The 26,435-nt window shown below is 46.8% G+C and overlaps 1 protein-coding gene across 1 annotated transcript; it reads left to right on the forward strand.

Annotated features, from left to right (window-relative positions):
• Nucleotides 1-22,230: 22,230 nt before the first annotated feature.
• Nucleotides 22,231-23,511, forward strand: KCNJ16 (potassium inwardly rectifying channel subfamily J member 16; the record flags this gene model as incomplete). Its single annotated transcript, XM_082293950.1, has 1 exon — nucleotides 22,231-23,511. The coding sequence occupies one exon, from the start codon at nucleotides 22,231-22,233 to the stop codon at nucleotides 23,509-23,511; it is 1,281 nt and encodes a 426-aa protein (XP_082150076.1).
• Between the last annotated feature and the right edge of the window lie 2,924 nt (nucleotides 23,512-26,435).

A 26,435-nucleotide genomic window follows, 5' to 3' on the forward strand; every position in this document is an offset into this window, starting at 1 on the left:
CCACACTCATCCTTCTTCACGGACAGACAGGGAGCCAGCACCTGGAATCTTGAAATTCCCAAGTGGTCAGAAATGGTTATCCTTCTCTTGAAGTCTGAATTTAGTGTGGTTTAGGTCCATCTTAGTTACTGCAGGAGGAGAACATCCCTACCTGGCTTATCCCAGGATGTCCTGTGCCAGAGACGGGGAAATCAACCTGTATGTCTTGAGCTTTTTATCACAAAAAGAGCTTTTTTTTTCCTCTTAGCCCAAGCTAGGTCCTGACATGGAAATTTTCTCCTCAGTTGACATTAGAATTAACTTGTTGACATCATTAGCAGAGCACATAATAGATAGTTGAACTGCTCTGATATTTATCTTTAGGTCAACAGCTCTAGAGACTCCAGAGGCAAATTAGAAAAGAGCATAGACTCTTTATTAGTAGAACTTAATTTAACTGTATTTAAACTTCATTAAGGAGTAAAAAAAAATGACCTTTCTTAATGCACTCTTGCTTTATAAAGTATGGAATAAGAACATTAGATTAGTTTGATCCTGGTTCTCATTAGGCATCACAGTAGATGAGAATGCACAAATTCCCTCCTTGAGTTAGGACTCTTGGATGTCAAATCAAAGCTCAGGTGCTCCACAACCCATTTCCTTTCCTCAGTGTTTTATGTTTCCTAGCCCTGTAATTCTCCCCAGGAAACCAGCAGAAATCTTTATTTCTTACCCCCCTGCCTGCCCGAAGTAACAGCTCTGGTGATTTAAACAATCAAGCACATGTTCTTACACTGTCTGCACCTCCTGCTCGCCAGAAACAGGGATGTGGTGAGGAAAACCATGGAGGAAAGGAAATGACATTAACCTTTTCCATCTGATAAATAAGGGCTCTATTCAGCTGCAGTAATCCACATCCTCCCCTAGAGATCCAGTTAATGTAATACCTAAGGGCTCAGCTCATTTCAAATTATTTCCACGCTGGCCAGCTGATTTCTTGGTGAATTATGCATGGAAAAGGACTGGAGCCCTCCTGTCATTCCCAACACCCTGAACACCCTCTGGGATGTGCCAGAGGCTCTGTGACACCCCCGTGGCTTTTCTGTGCCCCCAAACAGGGACTTTTGTGCTGATTTTCATGTGACCACCACTCTGTAAGCGCTGAAGGTCCCACACTTCGTTCCCTGTGCTGCTCTTCTCTGCAGAGACCTTCTCCCTGCCCGATCAAACATTCAGCACCTGCAGTTTTTATGGAATCAAAAGAGAGTTTGAACTTGGAATGGATGGAAATTTAGAGCAACAGCCTCAGCCAGGGTGCAAAAAGGGTTCTGCACGTGTTTGTGGGGTTGGAGGGGATAGATGTGGAGCAGTGGGCGCTGCAGGGTGGATTGAGGGATCCACACTCCCAAAGGATAAAAGCTGGGGATTGAAATGTGGGGTTTTTTCCCCCTTTTTCGTACACAGATTGCTCCAGTGTCTGCTCAGCTGGACCTGCCCAAGAAACCTGTGGAGACAAAGGGTTATTTGCAGGCACTGAGGGAGGGTTTTCAAGGCAGGACAGGGAATCGGGGAACACAGATCCACCTGGAAATCAATGGGGAACACCAGTCTGACATGAAAACATGGGATTTATCTCAGCTGTATTGATCCACAACCCACTGAAACCATGGGAATCTCATCATTGGCATCAAGGCATTTGGGATTAAGTTCCTACTTTATGAGACATGTTCCTTCCTCGTTGGTGTTTTTTCCTTTAGGGAGTGTAACCACCAGAACAGAACAACCCAAAGTCGGGTGCAATTTTGCAACTTTTCTGATTCCTTAACGAGCTGTGCTCCCAGGGTTCATTACGAGGCTGTCTTGAAACTTGCTGGTTAAACAGGAAAAACAAGAAACCTGACCTCACCGGAGTGCTTAATTGAAGTGCATTTATTGACTGGTTTGAAGCTCTTACAGCAACTGTGTTTGCTGAGAGCTCTTGGCTTTAATTCACCCCTGGCCCCTGGGGCAGACACAGCTGTGACTGTCACACTCCAGGGCTGGGCTGGGACTGGGCAGGAGCTACAGCTGGAGATGGGAGATTTCTCTCTCCTTGTGATGCTGCTCAGCTTGTCTCCCTCTCCAGGACTCCAATATGGGATGAAAATGCCAGAGCTAAAGCAAGAGCATCGTGCTGGGCATGTTTTTGGTGGTTCTTTGGTGCCAGGGCAAGTAACCTGAATCAGTAAATAGAACAAACCCCTTTGCCAAAGATCTTAAAGATTCTGCAAACTGCAAATCTTTTGGAGGCTTTGGATCTCCAACCTCATAATGCTGAGGAGGGAGGACTGAGAGAAATCTAAATCAGTGCCAAAGGAAGCTGCAGCTGGATCTCTGCTGGCAAATCGACCTTCGATACAGCAGTGCCGACACTGGCGGGTGCTTAACGCTGCTAAATTCTTCTCCCCATCCATCTGCACTGGAAATTCAGGCAGAAAGCTGCAGCCTGTGACCGTGCTGTAACCTGAAGAACAGTTCCTCACTTCCCTCAGCAGGCAGTGGTGCCTCCAGCCATGATCCATTAGCACTGAACTTTGCCCAGTTTTGTCTGGATTCAGGAAACTTGTTCCACTGGCAGGAAAGATTTCGGAGCTTTTTGTGTTATCTCTCTGTCGATCTTGAGTGGGGAGCTGAGCACAATTGAGAACAGTTGCCTGATGAAAGAGGCAGGGAGCGAATGCGTTCTGCAGGAGGCAAGAGGAATGGAAATCAGTCCTGGAATAGATGGAATAGATGGATGTGCCCCTCCCCTGGTGCCAGAGATAAAGCTGAGCTTGCAAGGAGTGGAACAAGACATTTTTGGATATGATGTCGCACCGACTCCGTGTGAGACCCGCTGGTTTCACCTCTAATCTAGCTCACTGTAATGTTAAATTAAACTGGCTGGGGTTTTTTCCAAAACTTTTGGAACCCTTTTGGCTCCGCAGAGCTGCTGCTGCTGCTCAGCTCAGAGCGACACCAGCGCCAGTGACCAGGTAAAGGAAACCTCTGAAACCTCCTTGTTACAGCCCAGCTGCACATCTGACCCAGAGGAGATGGGATTCTGCTCAAGGAATCTGCGATGCAAATTTATGCAGATGACAGTCATTAGTCTACTCTATGTTTGTTTTTCTGCTTGCTTGAGACAGAGGCAGCGACTCTGCAGAGAGCAGGCCTGGAAGTTGCAGATTTGTGCCCAAACTGCCAACTTAAAAAAGCTTTAGAGACCGAAAGAGACGGACTGTCCGTTCTCCTGGAGATTGCGGGGGAGTGGGAGGGTGGAAGCTGTTTCATCACCGGCCACCAACCTCTTGGCTGCTTTTTCCTGGCATTTATTAGCAGATACTCGTGGCAGAGCTCCACGGGCAGGAGGGCACAGGCAGCAGCAGCACTGAATTAGGAGCAGGCAGAGTTTGTTTGACACAGCCCTAATCTGAGAATTTAGTGATAAACCCGGGGTGAGATCAGTGTCTGCGTCTTGGTTCTAACACTCTCCAAAGGGCTGAGATTAAAAACATGGCAGTAGAGCATTCCCAGGGATGTGTTTTGTCCATCTGAGCCAGAACACCTGGGAAGGCCTGGGGAAGTGGAAGCTTTGGACACTGACCTCATTTCTGGGGTCGGTGTGGTCTGTTAGAAACCTCCCCCAGCTCTCTGGGTTCCTCTCAGGTGACAGGGACAGAAGCTGAGCGGGTGTCTCTGCAACCAGTTCAGAGCATAGAGTAAAAGAGGAATTTAAAACAACCTGCTGTGAGGGCAAGTTAGCAGCAGCACAGGGTTCTGAGGGAAAAAATTAGGTTTTCAGACATCTGTTGGTGACATTTATTACACAGAGTGGTGCTGGGATGCAAGGATAAAATCCAAGGCCCAAAGATATTTGTGCTGCCTGCAAAAAGCCCTTTCCACTTTTGCCAAAGCCCTCTTGTCAAGGCTGCACTAAAGGGGCTGTAATTACCTCTGGATCAATTATCAGGGAAATGGGGAAGGTTTGGGGTCAAGTCAGTTCCTGGTGTAAATCCTTTGGTTGCTTCATACTTATTGCAAAGCAGACCTTGAGCCTTTTTGAGAAAAACAGTTGGAAAACTGCTGGACTCCCCAAAGTAGCATTTTTCTCACCAGTTCAAATGTGCTGAAAGGCTGGGATTTTCTGTGAACTTTTCTCAAACAGTCTTGCCTTTTCTTTTTCTTTTTTTTTTTTCCTTCTCTTTGAGAGGGGGAGGAGTTGTGTCTAAAAAAACAAACCCAACCTGTCGTTCTCAGCTCTGCCAACCTGTCAGTCCAGCCATGCAAGAAGAGAGGGAGAGAGACAGAGGAAAAGAAAGGAGGGAGTGAAGCAGAGATTCTTTCAACCCCCAGCAGGACTTTAAGGTAAAGCCCATTTCTCACTTCCTTAATTGCTCTTTTCCCCGTGTTTGTACACGTAAACAGAAATTCTCTTGCCTTAGAGAGCTTTAACTAACTAAACAACCTGTGTGGGGATAAACTGCTTATCTCGTTCAGCTGGAGGGGTATTTGGCGTGTAACCTGGCAGCTCGTTGGTTGTTGTTTGGAAGCACGGTTCGTGTGGCTGGGATTCAGCAGGACAGCGTTCATTTGAATACTAAAGAGAGGCAGAGCTCTGGTGTTGTTCGAGTCCATGTTCAGGGAGGGTGTTAAGCTGTGTAATTGCAGGGCTGAGCCAGGCTCTAATTACCGCAGATCAGGGTGAGAACTTGTCAGAGGAGGGAAACCCTTCCTAGCTGCCAGCTGCAGGGCTCTGACACCTTCCCCTGGAGCGTTCGGCATCGGCCACTGCTGGGGATGGGATGTGAGACCACACAGACCGTGGGGCCGACCCTTTCTGTTCCTTTCTGTCCACTTCTGGAGGAGTTCAGCACCCTCTCATCATCAGAGGAGCAGCAAAGCTGCCCACAAGAATTCCTGAGTGAGGAGGGCAGAGCAGCACCGGCAGTCTGGGCTCACTCCGAGGAAATTGAGGGTTGCAGACTGGGAGAAAGAGTGGCTGAAATGAGTCAAAAGGAACAGCCTGCCCCAGAGCCGGCCCTGGGAGCCTGCTCAGGGTTTGTTGGGATGGTTGGATGAGTGTGGGCCAAGCAGCAAAGGCCTGAGGAACAGGCATGGACACAACTTTGCTGGATGTGAGGGTCTGTGCAGGAGCACCTGTGTGACCTGTACCCAAATGTGTCTGTGCAAGGAGCCTGCCGAGAGATTCTCCCCCTCCTACACCGTGAAAATCCACAAACAAACGTGAGGAAAAAAGGATCCTGCTCATCCCCCCCTAGAAATCCCTCTATTTCTGTATTTCTAAACCCTGAGCAAACATTTGAAGCTGTCCTAAAAGCTGCAAAACCTTTCTGAGCAGGCTGAGGATCTGCGAAGGTCACCCAGGAGGCAGAGCTGGGGCAGGATTTCCTTTCCTTGCTGTCTTTTTGGGGTTTTCAGTCCTGCAGCCATGGTGCAGGTTACCTGTCTGGTAAAGCTCCCCTGGCAGACAGAGCAAGCTGAAAGATGGCAGAGGGAGACAATGCAGCTCTCACTGAAAGGCTTGGAATGCCTTTGCCAGGGTTTTGGTTACACAATCCTGGCTTCTGCATCTTCCTGGTTGTCAGACTTCCTCAAATCCTTGGCCTTGGCCTGTGGAGCAAAGGTCTTTCCCATGGCAGTGGCCACCACAAGCCTGGAAATCCAGAGGGGATCCAGGCTGTGAGAGGTGCTCTGCCCAGATCAAAAAGCTTTGCAATGTCCTGGTGTTACATCATTTTCCTTTCTTCTGGGATTGTGTTCTCCTGGGAGCCCTGACTCATTCCCCGTGGAGATGGTGATACAGAGTGTGATTATAAACTTTTAAAAAACAAACCCCCTTCTTTTATAGTGTTTTCTGTAGTATTGTTGTGAGCTTTCTTGCTAGAGCCAGAATGGAGAGGGAAGTGCTTTTTCAAGAAAATGTAGGAGGTGGAGAAGAGGAAGTGAATATTTAAGTATCGGTGGGGATAAACTCTCTTACTCCTAGTTACAGTAACAGAAGTTAGTCACTGAATGAAGGAAAGGAGGAAAATCAACTTTCATGGTCTGCAAAGACTTCACTGATCAACCTCACAGCACTTTTGCTTCTCTTCTCTTCTCTTCTCTTCTCTTCTCTTCTCTTCTCTTCTCTTCTCTTCTCTTCTCTTCTCTTCTCTTCTCTTCTCTTCTCTTCTCTTCTCTTCTCTTCTCTTCTCTTCTCTTCTCTTCTCTTCTCTTCTCTCCATCCCACACTCCACACTTCTGAGCATTTCTGACACGAGAGCAGACATTCAGCTGCACTCTCCTAATTCCTACCCTGGAAAAGGTGTGAATGCAGTGGACAATGAGATTGGTGCTGCTAAATCAGCTGAGCTCCACAGAGCTCAGGCAGTTGATCTATTACCAACAAAACCAGGATTATTGCAGCACTTGCTGATGGATGGTTTGGCAGCGCTCAGCAAATGTCAGCTGAGCAATCAGAGTTAACCAGCTGCAAACTCGCTAAATTCAGGCACTATCCAGGCAATCCGTATTTTAGATGGGCTTCATTAGTGTAGCAACCTCTCTGTGCTAGAAGTGTCAGAAATACCAGCCAAGTCCTCCCCAGGACTGCTGTACTCCGGAGGCTGAAAGGGCAGGGACTGATGGATTGGTTTCTAAAGAAAGAAAACTTCAGCAAAGGATGCGTTGCCAGACGCGAAGGTTGAAATGTGAGCCGCCCCTGTGCCAGCAGAGGTTCCGAACAGCTCGTGGAAAGGTCAGGTGGGAAACACTTCACGGTGAGACAGTTTCTGCCTTTCACCAGGACGCTGCTCCCTCACCTCAATGTTCCCTGGCGTGACTGAAATTCTGGAGATGGGCTGATGCTCTGCCCCTTTTTCTTTCATTAGTCACCTTTCTTGCCCAATACTCTCCCCCCGAGCTTTTGGTGAGAAAGTTTGGTAACAGAACTCCCCTTTCCAGTAATTCATTGTGCAATTAAACTGCCACGTGATAAATACAAACGAGCCCAACAAGCAAATACCACCCCACATTTCTGTCTGCTTTTAAACCGGGTTAAGGGCTTGATTTGATTCTTCATCTTTTCATCTTCAGTTGTAAGAGAGGACTCGTCTGTCCTGTCTGGCAGGAGGCAAAGCTGTAATTCAAGTCTCTGTGCTGCATTTCACAAGGAACTGTTCATTTCTTGTATTTTCCAGTCATGATTCCCTCATTGGTTCCTCTTTTTAAAGCAGCTAAATTCATGTTCTGAGGGTGCAGTGGGGGGAGGATAACCTTCAACTCCTCAACTCTTCGTGGTGACACAGTGGGGTAGGGAATTGGGAGAGTGGAGAGGATTTCAGCCCTTAATTTCCTGTGGAAAAGTTCAGCAGAGGAACCACTGAATTTTGGGGTTCTCTTTGCTGTCATGGTACAGGAGAGCAGGTCAACACTTCCCTGAGAAGAGCTAAGAACTGACATTTGATAAAAATCAACAGTCTGGCAAACAAACTGAAAAAAGAGGCAATTTTGGTGAACAACCATTTTTTTCAGGCAAGTTTTCCTCAAGGGAAAACCAAGAGAGGGGCTCACAGAGCTGTGTGAAGAGACTCATCTGAATAGAAGAGAAACACCAGCTGGAAATCTTCCACGTGTAATAAAGGCATCTCCATTCCTGAGACAACTTCATAAAGCATCTCCAGTTCCTTTTAAAATGTTCTCTCTCAAACTGGTGTCAAACTGGTCAAACTGGCACCGAATTCTGTGCGTGTCAGCACTGGGGCACTGGCTTGGAGTGGCAGAACCAGCACCACCTGGCCCTGCTCACTCTTGCCTTTACAGACCTGATCTTTGATGGCCAAGTGGCCCCTTTTGCTCTCCAGGAAATGCTGATCCCCAGCAGCCCTGGGAGAAAGAGCAATTTTCTACCTGGCTTTGTCCCACTCAAGGATGGATTGAGACAACTCTGAACCACAGAAATGATATTCATTTAATAAAAGCAGAGGCCATAAAACACAGGCCACTTTCCACCAGAAATCTCAACGGGGAAATTCATATATTTCTATTTCCCCTCCCAAGCCTTCAGCAGCTGTTTGACTATTCATTAAAATCCTTCTAGTTTTCCACAACGGAGTGAGGACTCTTTCCAGGAGCGGCCTGTGGTGAGATTTCCAGTGCACTCTTGCTTTGGATAGCCTAAGAATATTAATCTTTTCATGGTATTTTGTCACCACAACCAGTTATTCCACAAAGAAAGGAGGCAATTGGTGCATCATGCAGAAAACCCCAAGTAACCCTCCAACAACTCCCGCGAGTTTCTGTTATTCAGGTCTCAGAAAGGTTTGATTTGGACTTTTTTCAGTGGGGATAAGTAATTAGTGCTTTGCTTTATCTGCAAGGGTCTGTTCAAATGGAGTTCAGTGACTGGTGAAGCAGTTTTGGATGGAGGTGCGGTTGCCCTGGCAACAATCGGGAGTGAAATCAGAACCTTTTGAGCAGCCAGTGGAATGTGGTTCCACTTGGATGACAATAGGTCAGAGCATTTTAACGGGTAAAATGTAATCCAGTACAGTAGGATTTATTGCCACTATGACATCAGATTGACACTATTCCTGCAAATTCTTCAGCTTGTGACAGAGCTCGGCTCAAATCTGCTCAGTGGAAAAACTTGGGAAATGCCGTTAATCATTTTGTTTTCCAAACCAACCAGAGCCTGTGTGTCCCAGGGGGTTGGGAGGAATATCTTCCAAGTGAGTGAAATCCAAGCTCCCTGCACAGAGCCCTAATGAGTGGCTGTCCTGTACACAAGGAATGGTTTTGAGAACTAAAGGCTCCTTTCTGCAGGGTGCTGAGTGTGGTGGCCCAAATCTGCTGGAGAACTTCCACCCTTGCTTTATTTTATACCGCCAAAATAATTCCCGGTGATTTCCAGGATGGTAATTCAGGCTCTTAAACCTGATTGCATTTGCTGACAGACAAGACCTTGCAGGAGCAAGTCCTAAAGCAACAGTGGAAGAAAAGGTTCCCTGTTCAATGTGGAGGGGCAATATTTCATCCCTCCTGCTTGGACATTTTTCCAACTCCTGAAATAAGGATCCTTTTATTCTGGAAGATCCCAGAGTTCTGTCTAAACGGATACAATGCCCAGGACCAGGAAAGGACAATGGGCTGCCTGCAGCTTTAAGGAAATGCAGGTTAGGGTGCCAAAATCTGTCCCTCTACCCTGAACCAAAGCACAGAAAGTTTGGCATCCCTTGGGATGTCCCTACAGACCTCTGCCACACATAGAAATCCAGAGCCACCTGTTTTGGTGACATCAGAAATGGCCCTTAGCACTCATTTCAAGTAGGTGGCCCTTGGACCTTTTACCAATTTTCCTTTCGAATCAATGGAGATTGTTCCCATTCATTTTTTAATAGGAAAAGCAGATTTTTCTCTCAGTCGTGACTGGTACCCTGCACATCCTTTCATTGTTGACTGGAGGCTTTTACAACAATAAAGCCCCAAGCTGGTGAGCTGTTCCTCTCCTTGGAATTCGTTCTGGAGAACAATCGAGCCAGACAATGACACAACCTGTTCCTTGTCTTCCTCAATGGGAAATGGGCTCTGAGCTTTGCGAGGCCATCCATAAACAGCCAAGGGTGTGGGAGGCAAGGAGTGACCTCAAAGGCGGGTTTTACACGGAAGAACAAAGAGATCTCCGAGCCTGATTGGAAAAACACCCCGAGAGCAAATTGATGGCAGAATATCATAATTATCAACACACGTCACGGCGTGGCTGGAGCCCCTGGCAGCTCCTTCAGACAGCAGGAGCAGAGTCCTGTGTGACTGCGGGGCCTTGGCAGCAGCGTGGACATCGGGGACATCGCTTCATCCCTCCAGCGTTGTGATGGGCTGGAGGCTCATCCTCGCGGACATTTGGGCCATTACTGCTCTCAGATCGCTTTCCCTTTGTTCCAGCACTCCTGGCCTCCTGCCAGCACCTCTGAGGTCGCTTTTTACTTCTCCTTAATCTGCGCTTTCCCTCCCGAGCGCGATCAGCCTCACAGTTGCTCCCATATTAAGACATCCGAGTGATGTTTTCTGTTTTTTTTTTCTGTGGGAAACACCGCTTTGTGTTCTTCACAGACTTCACTTCCCGGAGATCCTCTCATCCCGAGGTGATGGAGCTTAGCACCATACGGAATGTTCCTGAGGAGGAATGCCGCCAGCCCGAGCTCGTGATTCGGGGCTGGGCAGGCCTTGGGAGTGATTTGGGGTTTCATTAATCACCTTTGGATTTGTGTGACTTCAGAAGGACTCTGGCTCTGAGCGGGAGCAAGTGATGCTGTAATTCCATTTGATTCAGTGAAAACAGGAGTAAGAATGACCCAGGGAAAATATAAGATACAAAATAGGATCAATCTCTCATTGAGGCTGCATACATCACCTCTGAATTTAATTTAATTTTGATAGCCGATCATTCATCCAACTCCCAACTAATCTGGGGACAGTGGCAGTAAATTTCAAACCAGAGGGTGAAATTCTCTTTAGCCACGCTCTTGTCTCTGGTGACAGCACCCCTGTAAATTCACTGTATAATAAATGAGAGAGGCATTTATTTCACAGACCCACAGCACCTGTGAGGCCAAGTAGAAAAGTTGTCTCTCAAAACAATCTTTGGGAATTGCTTTGGCAATAAAATCAACCCTACTGCAGTTTAGATATCACTTTTTGTGTGTGGAGTGTTGACATTTGCAATGTAGCAGGTTTTTATTTGATGTATTTTTGTTAACATGGGCTCTGATAAGATCTGCTCTCTCCTTCACACTGTTTGCCTGGAGAGGTAAAACAGGAAAAACACGGCTGGCTGAGCAGCTCCGTGGCAAACAGCTTGGAACGGGCTCAATTCCCATTAAGCAGCTCCTTCACTCAGCAGTGCTGGGGGAAAACCTTCCACACAAAGGGCAACCACAGAGTCTCAGATCCCAGGCCTTGAGGGGGACAAATCAGCCTCTGTGCAAGTCACAGGGAGGCAAAAATCTCATTTAAAACATCCCTACATTTAATTTTTTTTATCAATGGCAACTTCTAGATACATGCTTCTTTTTTGTTTCGTTTATTTTTAAATAAGTGTTGTCATTTTTGGAAACAGATCAGTATTTTGGACAAAAAATAATATTAACTACCCCTGAGGCAGCTGAAGGATTTGCTGATAAATTCATTAATATAGGACTGAAAAAACCAATTTGTTGCATTCCTCCAGTGTTTTTTTACAAAGCCTTCACTGAAGATTTTGCCTTTCTGGCTCCAGTTTTAGGAAGATTCGCAGCAGGTTTATGTTCATTCTTATTATGTGCTTATATTTAAATATATGCATGGAGGTTTTCCTTAGATTTAAACCCAATATCTCAGCTCTTAGATAGTCGTTATCCCACATTCCTGGCCTGGGGCTCCTCTCCAGCCCTTCAAAAGCTGATTGAAGGCTCCATTCCTTGGGATTCCCATGGAAGAAGTTTGGGATTTGCCACCAAACCAGTTTGGCAAGGGCTGGTTTGACACAGAGTGGTTGAAAAATGGGTACAAAAATAAAGAAAATAGGAAATGACATTAATAATGCTGGTAGTAATCAACACAAATGAAATAAAGATGGTCAAGATTCAAAGGTTTTTCAGCAGCATGAAAAGAACCTTTTTAAAGTGGGCGAGGCAGATTGGGAAGGTCCTTCCCAGTGTCCCTGCAATTATTGCCACGTGCACAGGAGAGAAAGAACCCAGCAGTGGATACAAAAATGCTGTTAGCAAGACATTTTCCTGCTTCTTTCTAAGCCTGTGAGATACTTTTCTCTCTCACAAAGATAGTAGCAGAGTTCTGTAAACACCTGCGACCTTGCAAAGCCTTGTTTATGGTACAGTAGAAAAATAGTTTGACAATGGATGTTTTAGGATTTTAGCCAGTCACCCCAAGGGGTGGCTGATCCTTTGTCCAATTAGACTGTGAAGAAAAAAGTCTATAAAAGAGTTTGTGAAATAATTAAATAAATCAATCTTGCTGCACAGTTCCTGCCTGCTGGATCTCCTCTCCTCCCTATGGCTGCAGGATACAGTAATACCCAGCAAGGAAAACCTTCCCTCAGTTACCTCTGAGAACTCAGAATGCTCCCAAATACAACTCTAAAGAGCAGGAGAGTGGGAAGACGTGAAAAAAAATAGGATTAGATGTGAGAAATGCTGTTGCAGAGGTGATACATTGATCCAAAGAACGGGGAATTGCTGCGGGTAAGGACTCCCTGGTGCCGGTGGAAATATTGAAAAGGATCTTAAGGATGAAGATCTGAATCTGGCTGTGGATGGAGTAGAGAGGTGGAAGTTTAAACTGGAGTCAGAGACGATGGGTAAAGCTCATCCCAGGAAATATTTGATGTGATATCATTAAAGTGCAGGCCTGGCATGAATGATCGATTTAGGGTCAATGTTTCCATCTTTAGAGGAATGAGTAACTCATCTGAGGATGTTTTAAAAATGGGGGAGAAGAGAGGTTTAAAGGGATATTCTGCCTATCTTAATATTGCTTAGAATCCTATTTTTTGCATCCATAGCTCCCTCAGGTGATCAGGAATAAGCTGTGAGACAGGTTCAGGAGACCAAAAATGAAGTTATTCAATCTGAACACTGAGGTTAAAATAAAATTCTGGAATATAGGGCCCAAACACACACAGCTACCCATGTTTTTCCACATTATTTCAATTATCTGGCTTGCAGAACACCAAGATTCTGTAAATCAGAGTGTTGGGCTTGGGAAAGGAATGACAGCGGAATCCAAGAGTGGCCAGCACCATGCTGAGAGTCAGCTCTGAGGAAATAACTCCTGGGTTTCAGGATGAACTCCCTTTCCAGGCCACAGGCAGCCCTGCTGAGACAGGGGAGGATGGAGGGATGGAGGCAGGGATGGATGGATGGATGGATGGATGGATGGATGGATGGATGGATGGAGGAATGGAGGGATGGACAGACCAATGTCTGCTCCACAAGGTGTTTAAAGTCAGCTCTGAGAAAATCATCCCAACCCTGAATTTCCTCCAGAACTCCGTGGAGTTAAATGACAATATGGAAACTCATAACTCTGCCAAAGTCTGCGAACCAAAAAAAAAAGGGAGTGAAGGTTTAACAAAAGCCCTGGTTTCTTAGAAAGTGCTGCTGCAATTCCAGCAGGCCAAGCCAATCCCGAGGTGGATGCTGCCTGTGGTGATACTGAGAAACCCAAGTGCCAGCTGGGATCCAGAGCAGGAGATCAAACACAACCCCTGTGCTGCCTTCAGCGGGGTTTGGATCAGCCCCCTGAGCTCTGAGAGCATTTAATCCACTTCACAGGCCAGCTGAGAAATGTGGTAACATCCACAGCCCAGCAAATGTGCTTTGGTTTGGATGAGGGGCCGGAAACTCGGGGTGCTCTGGAGGACTCTGGGCTTTGGCTGGGGATAGAGAATGGAGAGGAAAATCAGATTTGGGTGGAAAATCATATCAGAGGTGGATTTCTGCTTTATCTGTGCTCCCAAATGAAAGGACAGTCACATGAAGCTGCTCAGAAAAGAAAACAGTGGTTCCTGACCCCAGTGCTGATGGATAAATTGACTTCCTGAAATTCAGTATTTGACTGCCTGCCTTATCTGTGTCACTCACAGTTTTCTGGTGCTTTTCCTAAAGAGAAAAAAGCACTGACATATTGTTTGACTTGACACTCAGCTGTATCTCAACCTTTCTTTAATTTAGGAATGAATTTGAAAGTCTGAGTCAGAAGTTTTTGGTGGTATTTCCTAAAAAATTCAGTCATAGTGGATGTGATTAATTTTATTTGTATTTTTTGTTGGTTTTTTTTCAATTCTCCTTCCCATTTCCTCAGAGTAATAAAGCAAAATGATGTTTTCACTGTTAGACCTGATGTTAGTTCTGAAAACGTAAAGGCTCTGGTGATTTAATTGGCTTTTGGGATATTTTTTTAGGTGGGATGGGGCAGTTTCTGAGTGTTAGAGCAGAATTCCTGCTGAGGTCAGTGGCCTAAAGTTGGGATCAGTGGTGACTTGAAAGTGTTCCTGTCTCCCCTGCCTGTTAATAAGTGATGTCAAGCTGGACCTCAGGGAACTTCCTACAAGGACTGGGGGAGAAAAATCCTAAATCAGAGATCCTCAGGCTTCCTGCTCACATTTTCCCTCCTGATCTGTCGTACAGAGCTCACTTGTGTTCACTTGGGAGTCAGATTTGTTCTGTTCCTGTAAAATGCAGCAACAAAGCATCTGCTCCAAACTCCGTGGACACCAGCAGAGGGATTCCCGCCTGGGAGCTGCAGCCTTTGGGATTGGCAGGATCAGGACTTGCACAGGTGATCTCAGAGCTTCTCTGACCTTCGTGGTGATAGCCAGGTCACCTTCCCTTCTCTGGGGTGCAGAACTGGGAGCACTGAGCCCCACAGGAATGCCAGAGGTCGATCTGCCCTGTCTGCACCTTTGCTATTCCACAGACTGGAATAAGGCACACAGGAATATTGGAATATCCCTGGATAAGGGACCCAGCTGGGATTACAGTGCCTCCAAGTTGTGCTGTCCCAATGCACTTTCCTGGCTCCTTGGTTTCTAGCAGACAGGAAGGAGAGGAGTGCGCTGCCTGCCTCAGGAAGCAGAGCTGCACAGGGCGACGTACAGGAAGCTGTTCCTGAGACTGGAAGAACCCTTTTGGAATAGCAGCTCCTGCCTGCCCCCAGATTCCCAGATTATTAATAACCTGTTGTGTTTTGGGAAGGGACAGAACAGCAAATAAGGGAGCTGAGCGTGTTGGCTCCGTTAAACGAGTGCTCAGCACTCTCTGATCTCGTTCTGTCATTGTTCCTGACCTGCCACTCGCCTACTGCTGAGCGCATTAATTCATTAATGACATCATGGCTATTCAGAGCTGCAACAAACTGTTCTGCTCCTGGCCAACAAGGGCCGGGGGGAAAAGTTCCTCGAGGAATTTTGCTGTGGCTCTGAAGGCGGAGGGAAATCCATGAGGTGCAGCATGGGGTGGATGGGAATGAAGCTTCCTTGGGCGTCAGGGCAGACACCCGTGTGTCAGGGGAGAAGGAAGTGCTAATTAGTGCTGGCACTGGTATTTGATTGCCTCACAGCTAATTTGCATTAAAGCCCGGGGGCCTGCTGAATTAAGGAATAGGTTGGTTACTGATTTCCAAAGGGAGAAACCTGGATACAAAATAAATTTTTCAGCTGTTCCATCTCTGCATGGCTGCCCCATCCCTGGAAGTGTCCAAGGCCAGGTTGGACGGGGCTTGGAGCACCCTGGTGCAGGGGAAGGTGTCCCTGCCCATGGCAGGGGTGGAACAAGATGAGCTTTAAGGTCCTTTCCAACCCAAACCATTCCATGGTTTTCAGTTCTAGGATGTGTACCAACTGTACCGCCTTTAAGAACTGAAACTACAGGAGCTTGAGCAGAAATGGAGACCCTCTGGTCCTGTCAGCTCAATGTGAAAATTCACATGGCTTTCAGCTGATGGGAAGAGAACCAGAAGGAGGAATTTCCAGGCAGGAGGGGGAATTTTCAGGCAGGAGGAGGGGATGACAGTGGCCCTGGGGGGATCCAGCTGCCCCATTCCAGTGTGGGATACGCGGCAGGGTCACCTCTGAGGCTTGGCTCAGGTGCTCCTGGTCACTCTCTTTCCCTGCTGGGCCATCCCAGCTCAGCCCCAGTTCAGGTTCAGCCATAGTGGGGCAGCCTGGGGCCCCTGCACCCACCCAGCCCCGTGTGAGGGGAGGCTGAGCTGGGATTGCTGTGCCCAGTCCCTGCTGGGTCCAGTCCCATCTGGGCAAGAGCTGCTGGGAGCTGAGGGTTAAGAAGAGGAAGAGACTCCCCAGAGGGAACAGTTTTAGGTTTCCCTCCTGCCAAAGTGTCTGGGACAAAGAATGGCAGCGAGGCCCCAAATCAAGAGCCTCGAGTTGCCAGCACTTTCCATCTCTCCCGGTATTTCAGTGTTTCTACTGCTGGCTCCTGGCTACCGCCGTGCAGCGCATACAGGGCAAATAAATCAAAATAGACATTTGCAGCTTTCTATGGATTTTGGGAATTGCTCTGAGTGGGAAGCGGGGAGCTGCTTCCATTTAAGCCCTTCCTGTGGCTCTGAAATGGGCAACCAGCCTTCACCAAGGAGCAGCTTCCACTCTGTCTTGCCTGACTTTAAGGGGCCAAACTTCTTCATTTTTGTTTTTACATTTTTATTGGTTTTGTTGTAAGCAGATCCGGTTTCACTTAGATGAATTAAATGTCAATATATCTGTTGCTGTGCCTTGTTCCAGTGGGGATCACGGCACCACTGCGTGACTCAAAAACATCTGCAAAGCTCTGCTGCTCTTTGGTGCCTGTGTCTGTTCTTTAAAATGCTCAGTAAACACTTTGATATTGATTCTTTAGCTCTCTGTCTGTATGGAGCCATTGACTAAGAAGTCTAAGAAATAAACAACATTTTGCTCTCAGTTGGGTGTGTTAGAATCAGAATGGTTTGGGTTGGAAGGGACCTTCAAGATCATCCAGTTCCAACCCCAGTGTTTTCTTTTCTTTCTGTACTTGCAATGTTTTCTTCTGCTGTTGAGAGGATTTTGTACAAAAAATGCTGGAGGGGACAGGGGTCACCTGCAAGGTGATGTCTGCAGAGCTGTGGGCTGCAGGCTGATGGAGCCCTTGGTGACCTGCAGCACTCATTTGTCTCAGCTGAAGGGATGTGAAGAACAAAATTTTTGCTTTCAAGGGAAAGCTGAGCCTTTTAAAAGCTTCACTCCGGTGGCATCCAAGATGTCACTGTGGATGTGAGATTGAAGCTCCCTCTGGGATGTGCTCCACCTGTAAAGGCAGCACCACTGGAATGCTCCTGGTCATGCTCTGTTGTGGGAACCCCTCTCCTAAATCCTTGCTCCCCCAGGTCTGGCTCTGGGCTCAGTTTAGGGGGTTTTGTGTTCCCTTTCTCCTTGTAGAGCTGACTTCAGTGACCTGTGGGGATCTGAGTTGACAAACATTAAATATGTTGGCTTAAACTGACAGAGGGCAGGTTTGGATGGGATACTGGGAAGAAATTTCTCCCTTTGAGGGTGGGGAGGCCCTGGCACAGGGTGCCCAGAGCAGCTGTGGCTGCCCCTGGATCCCTGGAAGTGTCCAAGGCCAGGCTGGACTTGGAGCACCCTGGGACAGTGGAAGGCCGGATCAGAAGCAGAAGGGTTGGCTGTGAGTACCAGAAGTCCCTTTGCAACAAAAAGAGTGAAAGGAAGGAAGGAAAGAGAGAAGAAGGAGCCTTAATGTTGTCCTGCAATAGATTTATTTAGGTTTTGTGGGTGGTGGATTTTTTTAAAGGAACGACTACTGTAGCCAATTCCAAAGCTGCTCCGAAGGTTCTGACTTGTCACATTTCTGGTCTCTGAGCTGAAACCCTTCCAGGGTTACACAACAATGACTAAAACTGGAAACCTTTCAGATCATTTCCAAAATGAAGCAGGAAACTGAGGTGATTGCTAAAGCAACACTGGAGAGAGAGAGAGACACCACTTCCATGTGTGGGGGTGAGAATAAGCACCCAGTTTAATTTGGAGATTTTGGGGTTGTTTTCTTCTTGATTTAATCTCAGAACAGAATTATCCTGGAACCCAGATCTTCACATTGTTTTGCTTAATGTTTTACAAACAGGCTGTTGACTGAAGTTGTCACCGAACAAAAATTCACCCCTATTGTTTACATAATGGGAAAAGAGAGTCATAAAAGGGGTGTAGCAGCAATTTGTTAGGTATTAGGTTATGGTGCAAGAGGGATTATCCTCACAAAGCACTGGGCCCTAAACTCCAAATATCGGGATTAAATTGACAATTACATCCAGTGAAAGTCTTTGAAAGGCTCAGCTTGATGCTCAGGGCTTTGAAGTGGCTGTTCCAAGGGAGCTGAAAATCAGGAGTTCAAGTTGTTCTGGCACAGCTGCTCTGCTCGAGAGGAACTACATGAAAATATAAATATGATAAGAAAATCTGCTCCTGCTGGTGTTTGCTTTGTGGCAGCTCTTCACTGGGTAGAAGAGGGTGCTGGGTTTGATCTGCTTCTGCCACTGCACTCCTTTATGACCTTTGAAATACAGGAATTTCCTCCCGTATCTGTTTGGGGTGATGTTTTTAAACAATACCAGTTTGGGGGTTCACTGTGCAGCCCCCTGAACACAGATCTCCGGAGCAGTTCTGTATCCCCCTGAGCACTTCAGGATCCAACACAGTAAAGTCCTGGCCTTGGCTGAGATAATGAAGCACTGTTAAGAATTGATTAAGAATTATTCTGGTTTCTGACCTCTGAGTCTGATACATTTATTCTTTAGAACAACTCTCTGCCATTTACCCTAAAGAAATCTTCGAGATTTCTCAGTTTCTGTCTTCCTGCCTGGCTTCACTGCTCCATTTTTATCTCTGACAAACTTTCATTTGGAGGGGGGAAATACATTTATAAGAACGGAGAGCAAACATCAGCAGGGCTGATGAGAGTGAACATCAGCAGGGCTGCAGCGCAAGGGGAGGCTCACGATGTGCACAAACATGCCCAGAAATCCAGGAAAAAACCCACAGAAAGTAAAAGCAAGACAGAAAAGAGGGAGGGTTTATGTGTCAGCATTAGGGGAAGGTGAAAACGCTTCCTGGCAACATCTGAGAGTCATTTGCATCAACAGATCTTGAGCTTTAGTGAGTAGAGAATGTTTTTAAATCCTCCTCCACCCCCTTTGTTAATCTTTAGCAGGTAACAGGACCTCTCATGGAATCCTGTGGCTTTCTTAGGGATGTGTCGGATATTTCCAGTTGGGAAAATCAGCTTTTTGAAATTACTCTAAGGTTGAAGCTTATCAGTCTGGCTGGGAGTCTGTGGTTTGGTAATAATTTGGTCGTAATCAGAGTCTTCGGAGTATTCTGCAGCAGTCAGAGTGCCTCAGCAGAGGGAGGGAGGAACAGCTGCGTTCCCAACTTCCCTGTCCCTGTCTGGAACAGGGAAATCACATGTCTGTTAACAGTGTCCCCAGGAATGAGGGACAGATCCTAATCCTGACTTACAGAATCCAGGAACACTGAAGGGTGGGTCTTTGGACCTGAACGTTCTGAGCAACATCAATGTCAAAGAGTTATTAATTATGATGCATGATCGTTAATTGTGATTATTATTGCACTCGAGAGACTTGAAGAGGTGGCCTTGAAAAGTGCAGGTTTGGCTTATCTTTAGGCACACCCAGAATACTGGGCAACATTTTTCGATGCTTTGGAGTGGCTGAGGGGGTTATTTCCCAAGATTTCTGATCACCTGGGGCAGTCCCCACTGGGCAGTTTGGGGTTTTAGGTCACCTGGGGCAGTCTCCACTGGGCAATACCAAATGCTTCCAAGAAATCCAATTTTCAACACGACCAAGAAAGCTGAACTCAGGTCCTGGGGGCAATCCTGGTCTGGTAACCTTGCTCTGCGCTGGTTCTTTTTTCCTCTATCCAGCTCCAGGGCTGGATATTTGGTTTTGGTTTAGGGAGCTCTGCAACACATTCCCCTTCTTATTGCAGACATACTTTGGATTGTTTTGGAAAATCCCAACCTGTTCCATGGCTTCTTATGCCAGCCAAAAACTCATCTCAGACATCCATGGCAGTATTTGTATAACTTCAACGTGTATTTAGGAGAGGCCCTTGTAGAGTCAGAGCTCCTAAAACAAGGCCCATCCCCATCAAAGTTGTCTCCTGGTTGTGACAGACGACCAGGAGATCAGAGCGGCCTTTACCCCATTGCTCTGTGTGTCACAATCCAAGGTTCTTCCCACCAAAATCCGAAGGTGGTGCCAGCAAAACACAATTTTGGAAATCAGATGATTTTCTGATGGCAGCAGCGGAGAGTGGAATTCACTCAGGAGCCTTGGATTCATGAAATTGAGTCCCCTTTAGAGTCCTGCAATGTTTGGGAGTGTTTTCAAGGAACTCTGGTTTGAACCAGTCAATAAGAAAACTGCTAGAATCATGGAGTCATGGAATATTAGGATGGAAGGGATGAAGGATCACCCAGTCCAGCTCCTGGCCCTGCCCAGACACCCCAACAGCCCCACCCTGGGCATCCCTGGCAGCGCTGTCCAAATGCTCCTGGAGCTCTGGCAGCCTCGGGGCCGTGCCCATTCCCTGGGGAGCCTGGGCAGTGCCCAGCACCCTCTGGGGGAAGAACCTTTCCCTGATACCCAACAAAACCTCCCCTGGCACAGCTCCAGCATTCCCCGGGTCCTGTCCCTGTCCCAGGGAGCAGAGATCAGAGAAGCCCCTCATGGCAAAGCCCTACAAATGTTTTTATTTAAGATTATACTGGCTCCTGGTTACAATTCGCTTCATTTTCACACCTCACGTTATGAGGCCCTTCAAACAAAACAAACAAACAACCCTCAACAGTTTCCAGTTTTTGTTTGTTGTTAAATATGACTTCGAAAATGTTGGGTCAAGCATCCTCAATAGACCAGGCTGCAGTGTTTGTTTAAAACTCTGAGCAAAGCAAGTCATATGAATGTTTCCAAAGACCCTATTCCAAGAAGTATTTTTGGAAGCATTAATGTTGTGTTTTTTAATGAAGGCCACATTCTGAGGCTACGACACCATATGTCACATTCATTTCTGGGCTGGAAAAAAAAAAGGAAAAAAAAAAGAGAAAAAAAGAAATGGAAACTATGTTTGGCTTTTAAGTGTTTTTGGATGAATGTCTCTGCATGCTTGTCATTGTTCCTTGGATGAGAGGAGAGTTCTTGGGCTGTTAATCCAGTCCATCCAATATATTTTACACTCCATGGGCCTGACTCTCCTCTGCCTGGAAGTGTGTGCAGTCATTTCTGCTCAGGCAAAGGGACTGAAGACCTGAGGAAAAAAATTCCCCCAGGAGAGTTGGTTTTTCTGAAATTTGCTTTTCTTAAATTCATTTTCCATGGATTTGTTGGCTCCATTGAAAACCTACATCCGAACTCTGAAACCAGCTTAAAAATGGGAAAAGTGCTTGTCATTTTTCCATCGAGAACTTGCTGTTTCTGGAGGAATAATGACAGGTTTCCCACAAAAATATTAGGGTTTTTTTTTCCTTTAGGAATATCAGTTAGAAGCATGAAATTGGCAAACAATTGGAATTGTTCTGCTGTGTCCCCATCACTTCTGACTGGTTTGTGTGTCAATGGTTGGGATGTCGTGGAATGAGCTGGAGACCTGCAGGAAAAGGATTTGCCTTTTTAAATGCCGTGTTTTTAATTGGATTCCAGGTGACAAGGAAATTCAATTCCATTTCTAAGGTAACTCTTGTTATTGGTCACTAAATATGGCCCAGCACTGGTGCTGCTCAGTTCTTCTCTGCTCTGACCAAGGAATCTCCTAATCCACATCACTTCCTAAATTTGTGTCACCCACAACTTCCATTAACACCCTCCATGTTTGTTTCAAACTCATTAATCAAGATTTAAATAGTCTTGGCAGCTGGATTTTTTTTTGTTTGTTTGCTTTAAGGAACCGTTTCAGAAGCTTTCCAGGACCTCAGAGAGGTTTCTTTTTTCATTTGAAATGTAAATAATTTTCTCCAAATTGAACGAACATGTCTGTGTAGCACCAGCCCAGTCAAGTTCACTTCCATGAGCAGGTTTTTCTATGCTGAAACATAAAGAATGGTGAATGATCATCTGTTTGATTAATTTTCTGGTTAAAACACACCATCACTGCATTTCCCTGCCCATGAGACTGAAGTTTTACCTCTAAATAAAGGGGTTTTCCCAGTTCTTTTTCTAATGGAGGAAAACAAGGAAAATTGCAAAGAACAATTAATTACCTCCAATATTTGGCCAAATTTAAGTGGTTTGTGCCACTCCTATGACTGCTCAGGGGAGCTTACCCTGCTTTTAATGTTGTTTCATGGGATCATTAAAGGAGTTACTCACAATGGGGTCACCACAAAGGTTTTGATTTCTCTTTTCATCTACAGACCAAATTTTAGGGTTGATAAGGGCATTTCCAACGGGTTGGATTTTTAGCTGTCTCATATTTCCAGGCCTGGTTTTGAGCAAAGATCTGTAATGGCTGCCATGGCCTGTACCCTTCCAAAAATTACCTGTGGTGGCCACAGAGTGAACATGTTCAGATTTGGAAATTCAAATGAAAATAGACTTTCTCTTTTATTTCATAGATTTCCAATGAACAAAGAAAACAACCCCTGGGACCTTCTGTAAGCTGAGGCAGAGATGAGGAAGATGAATGAGCAGAGTGGCTGCTACAGGCCTGTGAATATCCAGGGAAACAAGGTCAGTAACCGTGGCACCTGTCGGGAAAGCCTGGAAAAGGAGGTGAAAAGGCTGCAGAAGAGATTTCTCCACAAGGATGGCAGCTGCAACGTCTACTTCAAGCACATCTTCGGAGAGTGGGAGAGCTACGTGGTGGACATTTTCACCACGCTGGTGGACATCAAGTGGCGCCACATGTTTGTGATTTTCTCCCTGTCCTACGTGCTCTCGTGGCTGTTCTTCGGCCTCGTGTTCTGGCTGATTGCCATCCAGCACGGGGACTTGTTCAGCGACGAGGAAGTCACCCCCTGCGTGGCAAATGTGCACAGCTTCACGGGAGCCTTCCTGTTCTCCCTGGAGACCCAGACCACCATCGGGTACGGGTACCGCTGCGTGACTGAGGAGTGCTCGGTCGCCATCCTCATGGTGATCCTGCAGTCGGTGCTGAGCTGCATCATCGACACCTTCATCATTGGAGCAGCCTTGGCCAAGATGGCCACAGCCCGGAAAAGAGCCCAGACCATCCGTTTCAGCTACTATGCCGTGGTTGGGCTGAGGGACGACAAATTCTGCCTTATGTGGCGCATTGGGGACTTCCGGCCCAACCACATGGTGGAGGGCTCGGTGCGAGCGCAGCTGCTGCGCTACAAGGAGGACAAGGAGGGGAGGATGACCATGGAGTACAGGGACCTCAAGCTGCTCAATGACCAGATCATCCTGGTCACGCCAGTGACCGTCGTCCATGAGATCGACAGCGAGAGCCCCTTGTACGGCCTGGACCGCAAAGCTCTGGCCAAGGACAACTTTGAGATCTTGGTGACTTTTGTCTACACGGGTGACTCCACGGGGACTTCCCACCAGTCACGGAGCTCCTACGTTCCCAGAGAGATCCTGTGGGGCCACAGGTTCAACGATGTCTTGCACGTCAAGAAGAAGTACTACAAGGTGGACTGCTTGCAGTTTGAGGAGACCACGGAGGTGTACGCCCCTCACTGCAGCGCCATGCAGCTGGATCGCAAGGAGCAGGAGTGGACCCGTGCAGAGAAGACGCAGGAAAAACAAGCAGAGAAGTCAGCCCTGGAGATCAAGTCTAACCAAAAGTCCTTCAGTGCTGTTGCCCTCATCACCAGCTGTGAGGATCCAGAAGACCCAGTGAAAACTCCCAGCCAACATCCTGGAGAGGTTTCCTACAGGAAAGCAGCTGTGACCTTAAGCAGGCTCTCCATAGAGTCCCAAATCTAACTTTTCCTGCCGTTAAAACCCCTCCCAACAAATTCTTCCCTTGAGCTCCTCGAATACAAGCAGTGAACTCGTGTGCAGCAGTATTTATATCCCAGACCTCGCTGACAGCGTACCCACGCTGTCACACACTGTCCCACACTGTCCCACACTGCTGGGCTCTGCCTGCTGTGGGCACCAGTGACAGATCAGCTGTGGCATGAGGGAGCAGCTTCCCCTTGGGATGCCCAGGGAGCCCCTGCACTTGAGCAAGCCCCATGTGAACTTTCTTCCCCTGCAGGGACCAGGGTTGGCCATGCCCAGAGACAGAGAATGACCTTGGCAGGGCACACAAACCGTGCCCTGTGCCCTTCAGGTCAGGGGTTTCAAAGCTGCCTTGTTTGGAAAGCCCATTCCCAGTCCCTCCAAGAGGCTCTGAAGCTCCATTATCCCAACAAATGATTCCTCAGATGCAGCCTCATCCCAGAGCTCCTCTGGGGAATGTGTGGAGCTGTTATTTGTCGGACAATGGAATAACTGACCCCAGTGTTCCTAGGTGGCTTTGGACACCTATTTACACCCTGCCCAGTCCTGTGGGATCCACAAAGCTGGAGAGTTTTCATTTTGCTGGTCATGAGCCATTCCCTGAAGTGCTGCTCCCTCAGCAGCTGGAGGGATGCAGGAAGTAAAGAAAAAATCAAAACAAGACCTCCAGTTTTAAATTAGCAAAATCAGGTTGAGCCTTGAGGAGAAGATCATGTTTGGAGCAAGCTGTGCAATATTTTATATCAAATCCTCTTTCATTTCATTTCATTTTTCTTTTTAGCATGCTGCGCTTCTTTGCAAACACAAAGATCAATCTGGAGAACAAACAGGGTGATTTTGTCAAAATGAAAAATGTTTGTCTCAGATGGCTGTGTAAAAATGATCCTTCACAGAGAAATCCAGCAACTCCTCTGTCGGCTCAAACTGGGAAAAAAAGGAAAATGTTGATGCTCTGAAGGTGTCTGTGGCGTGCAAGTTCCGTGCTCTGCACATCTCTGTAATTATTTCATGAGCAATGCCTCATCATGCTTTTGCCCCTGATGATTGCAGTTCCTTTGCGTTGTGTTTAATTACCCTGCGAATATAAAATAATCATCTCTGAGTTTGTGGGATTGATCTCACCCAACCTTAGCAGCAAAGAAATCCAGTGTTGGTTGCTGTCTGTGTTACTGGAACTCTTCTGTCTCCACAGGCGAGTCCATCCCACCTTCCTTGGGTTTTTAGGGAGCTGAGGGAAGCAGGATGAGTTTATCCTGGAAATGTTCATCCCTCTCCATTTATTGCTGAAGGAGATGAAACGACTGCTGTGGTAATGCTGCCTAACTTTAGGCTGCTAAAATTAGCTCTGACGAGTCATTCACATCATTCTGACTAATTAATTGGGTTTTTATGAGCTCATCATGTTTAATGAAGAAAAAATAGCCTGCTAACTGTTTTTTTCCCCTGCAATTTAGTCCATGTAGTAGTAGGATTGCTGGATTATTTTAATGTATTTCTCTTTTGCTAGCACTTGTCTCTGGATAAACGTGGTCCCTTTAGGTAAAACCAAAGCCTGGGGGGTGTTAGTTATTCCAAAACTCATTAATTAGCCTATTTTATGTGCTGATTCATCAGCAGCAACCACTTATAAGCACAGTAAAAACCATCTTCATGTATCCTGGCTTTAAACACTGGCAGACGTGGGGGAAACAGTGTAGAAAAAAAAGGAAAGGAATGTAGGAAAATGTAGGAAAATGTAGGAAAATGTAGAAGGGTCTCAGTACTTCTGTGGTGTTGGAAAAAACACCACTGGGATTGAATAAAATAGAATATCACCTTCCAGACATGGGAATTAACCCTTCCACACCCCTCAGACCCTGGCTGGGGTGCGTTTAGTCAAGGCAGGGCACCCCTTTTTGGGAAAGATGTGGAGCAATTGGAAGGGAATGTGGAGAGCCTGGCAGTGAGGAAGGAGGGAAATGACTCAAGGTGTTTCAGTCCTAAAACGGGTTGGGAGGCAAAGAGCTCTAAAACCCAGAAATTGCAGTCAGAGGGAGGGAGGGACAGGAAAAGAGGGGCTGAAACTGGGGGGAAAGGGAGGGAAAATAATTAGGAAAGACTTAAAGAGGGTGAGGGTGACAGATGAGGGTGAGTGTGACAGACATGAGGATTTGTAACCTCTGGGGTGGCTCTGGGGAACCTGATGGAGGAGGAAACAGGGTCAGGAGTGAGACAGGAAGGCCAAGCTGGAGCTTCCCAAGCCTGCTGCTCTGTGATCCCGTGATTTCCACAAACAGGGAATGTCTCCCGTGGACACAGCTGAACTGCTCGCTTTGCCAGAGCTCACCCACAGTGTTTGCTTCACTGCAGAGTAAAGGTACTCAGAGAGGTGAGACACTACTGAGATGAGTGGCCAAAATCCCCAAATTCCTTCCGAAGGTGCCACTTCCAGGTGCTGGGTGTGAAAGCAGCTCCTCCTCTGAGATGAGAAGCTCAGCTGCCTTTCCCTCCCCAAGTTCTCTTCCCTGTGAGCCCCTGGAAAAAATTCTTCCTTTTGGAATGGCTTTGCTGGGAGTGAAAGTACCAGGAGCCTGATTTAGGGGTTTGTCCGGTGGTTTTTGGTACACGGAGACACAAATAATGGGTATAAATGCCCGAGTGTGGATGGTAAAGTGTGCCTGGGTCAGCTGATGAGGATCAGGAAGGAACTCCTCTCCTGGGCATGTTAATCCATAAAAAGCTAAACACTAAATTTTCTCCTGCTTTTATCTCCAGCCTCTGATCCCAGCCCATGCTGGAGACAGGATACTGGGGAGTCACTGCTCTCTGGCTTTTCTTCTGATAGCTGTTTTAATTTCATTTATCCCAGCACAAACACGATGTGTAATAATAACAATGTATAGCAAAACAGGCAGTTTCAGGTT

This window comes from Coloeus monedula, assembly GCF_965178545.1.
Source record: "Coloeus monedula genome assembly, chromosome: 19".
In the NCBI taxonomy this organism is placed as follows: Eukaryota; Metazoa; Chordata; class Aves; order Passeriformes; family Corvidae; genus Coloeus; species Coloeus monedula.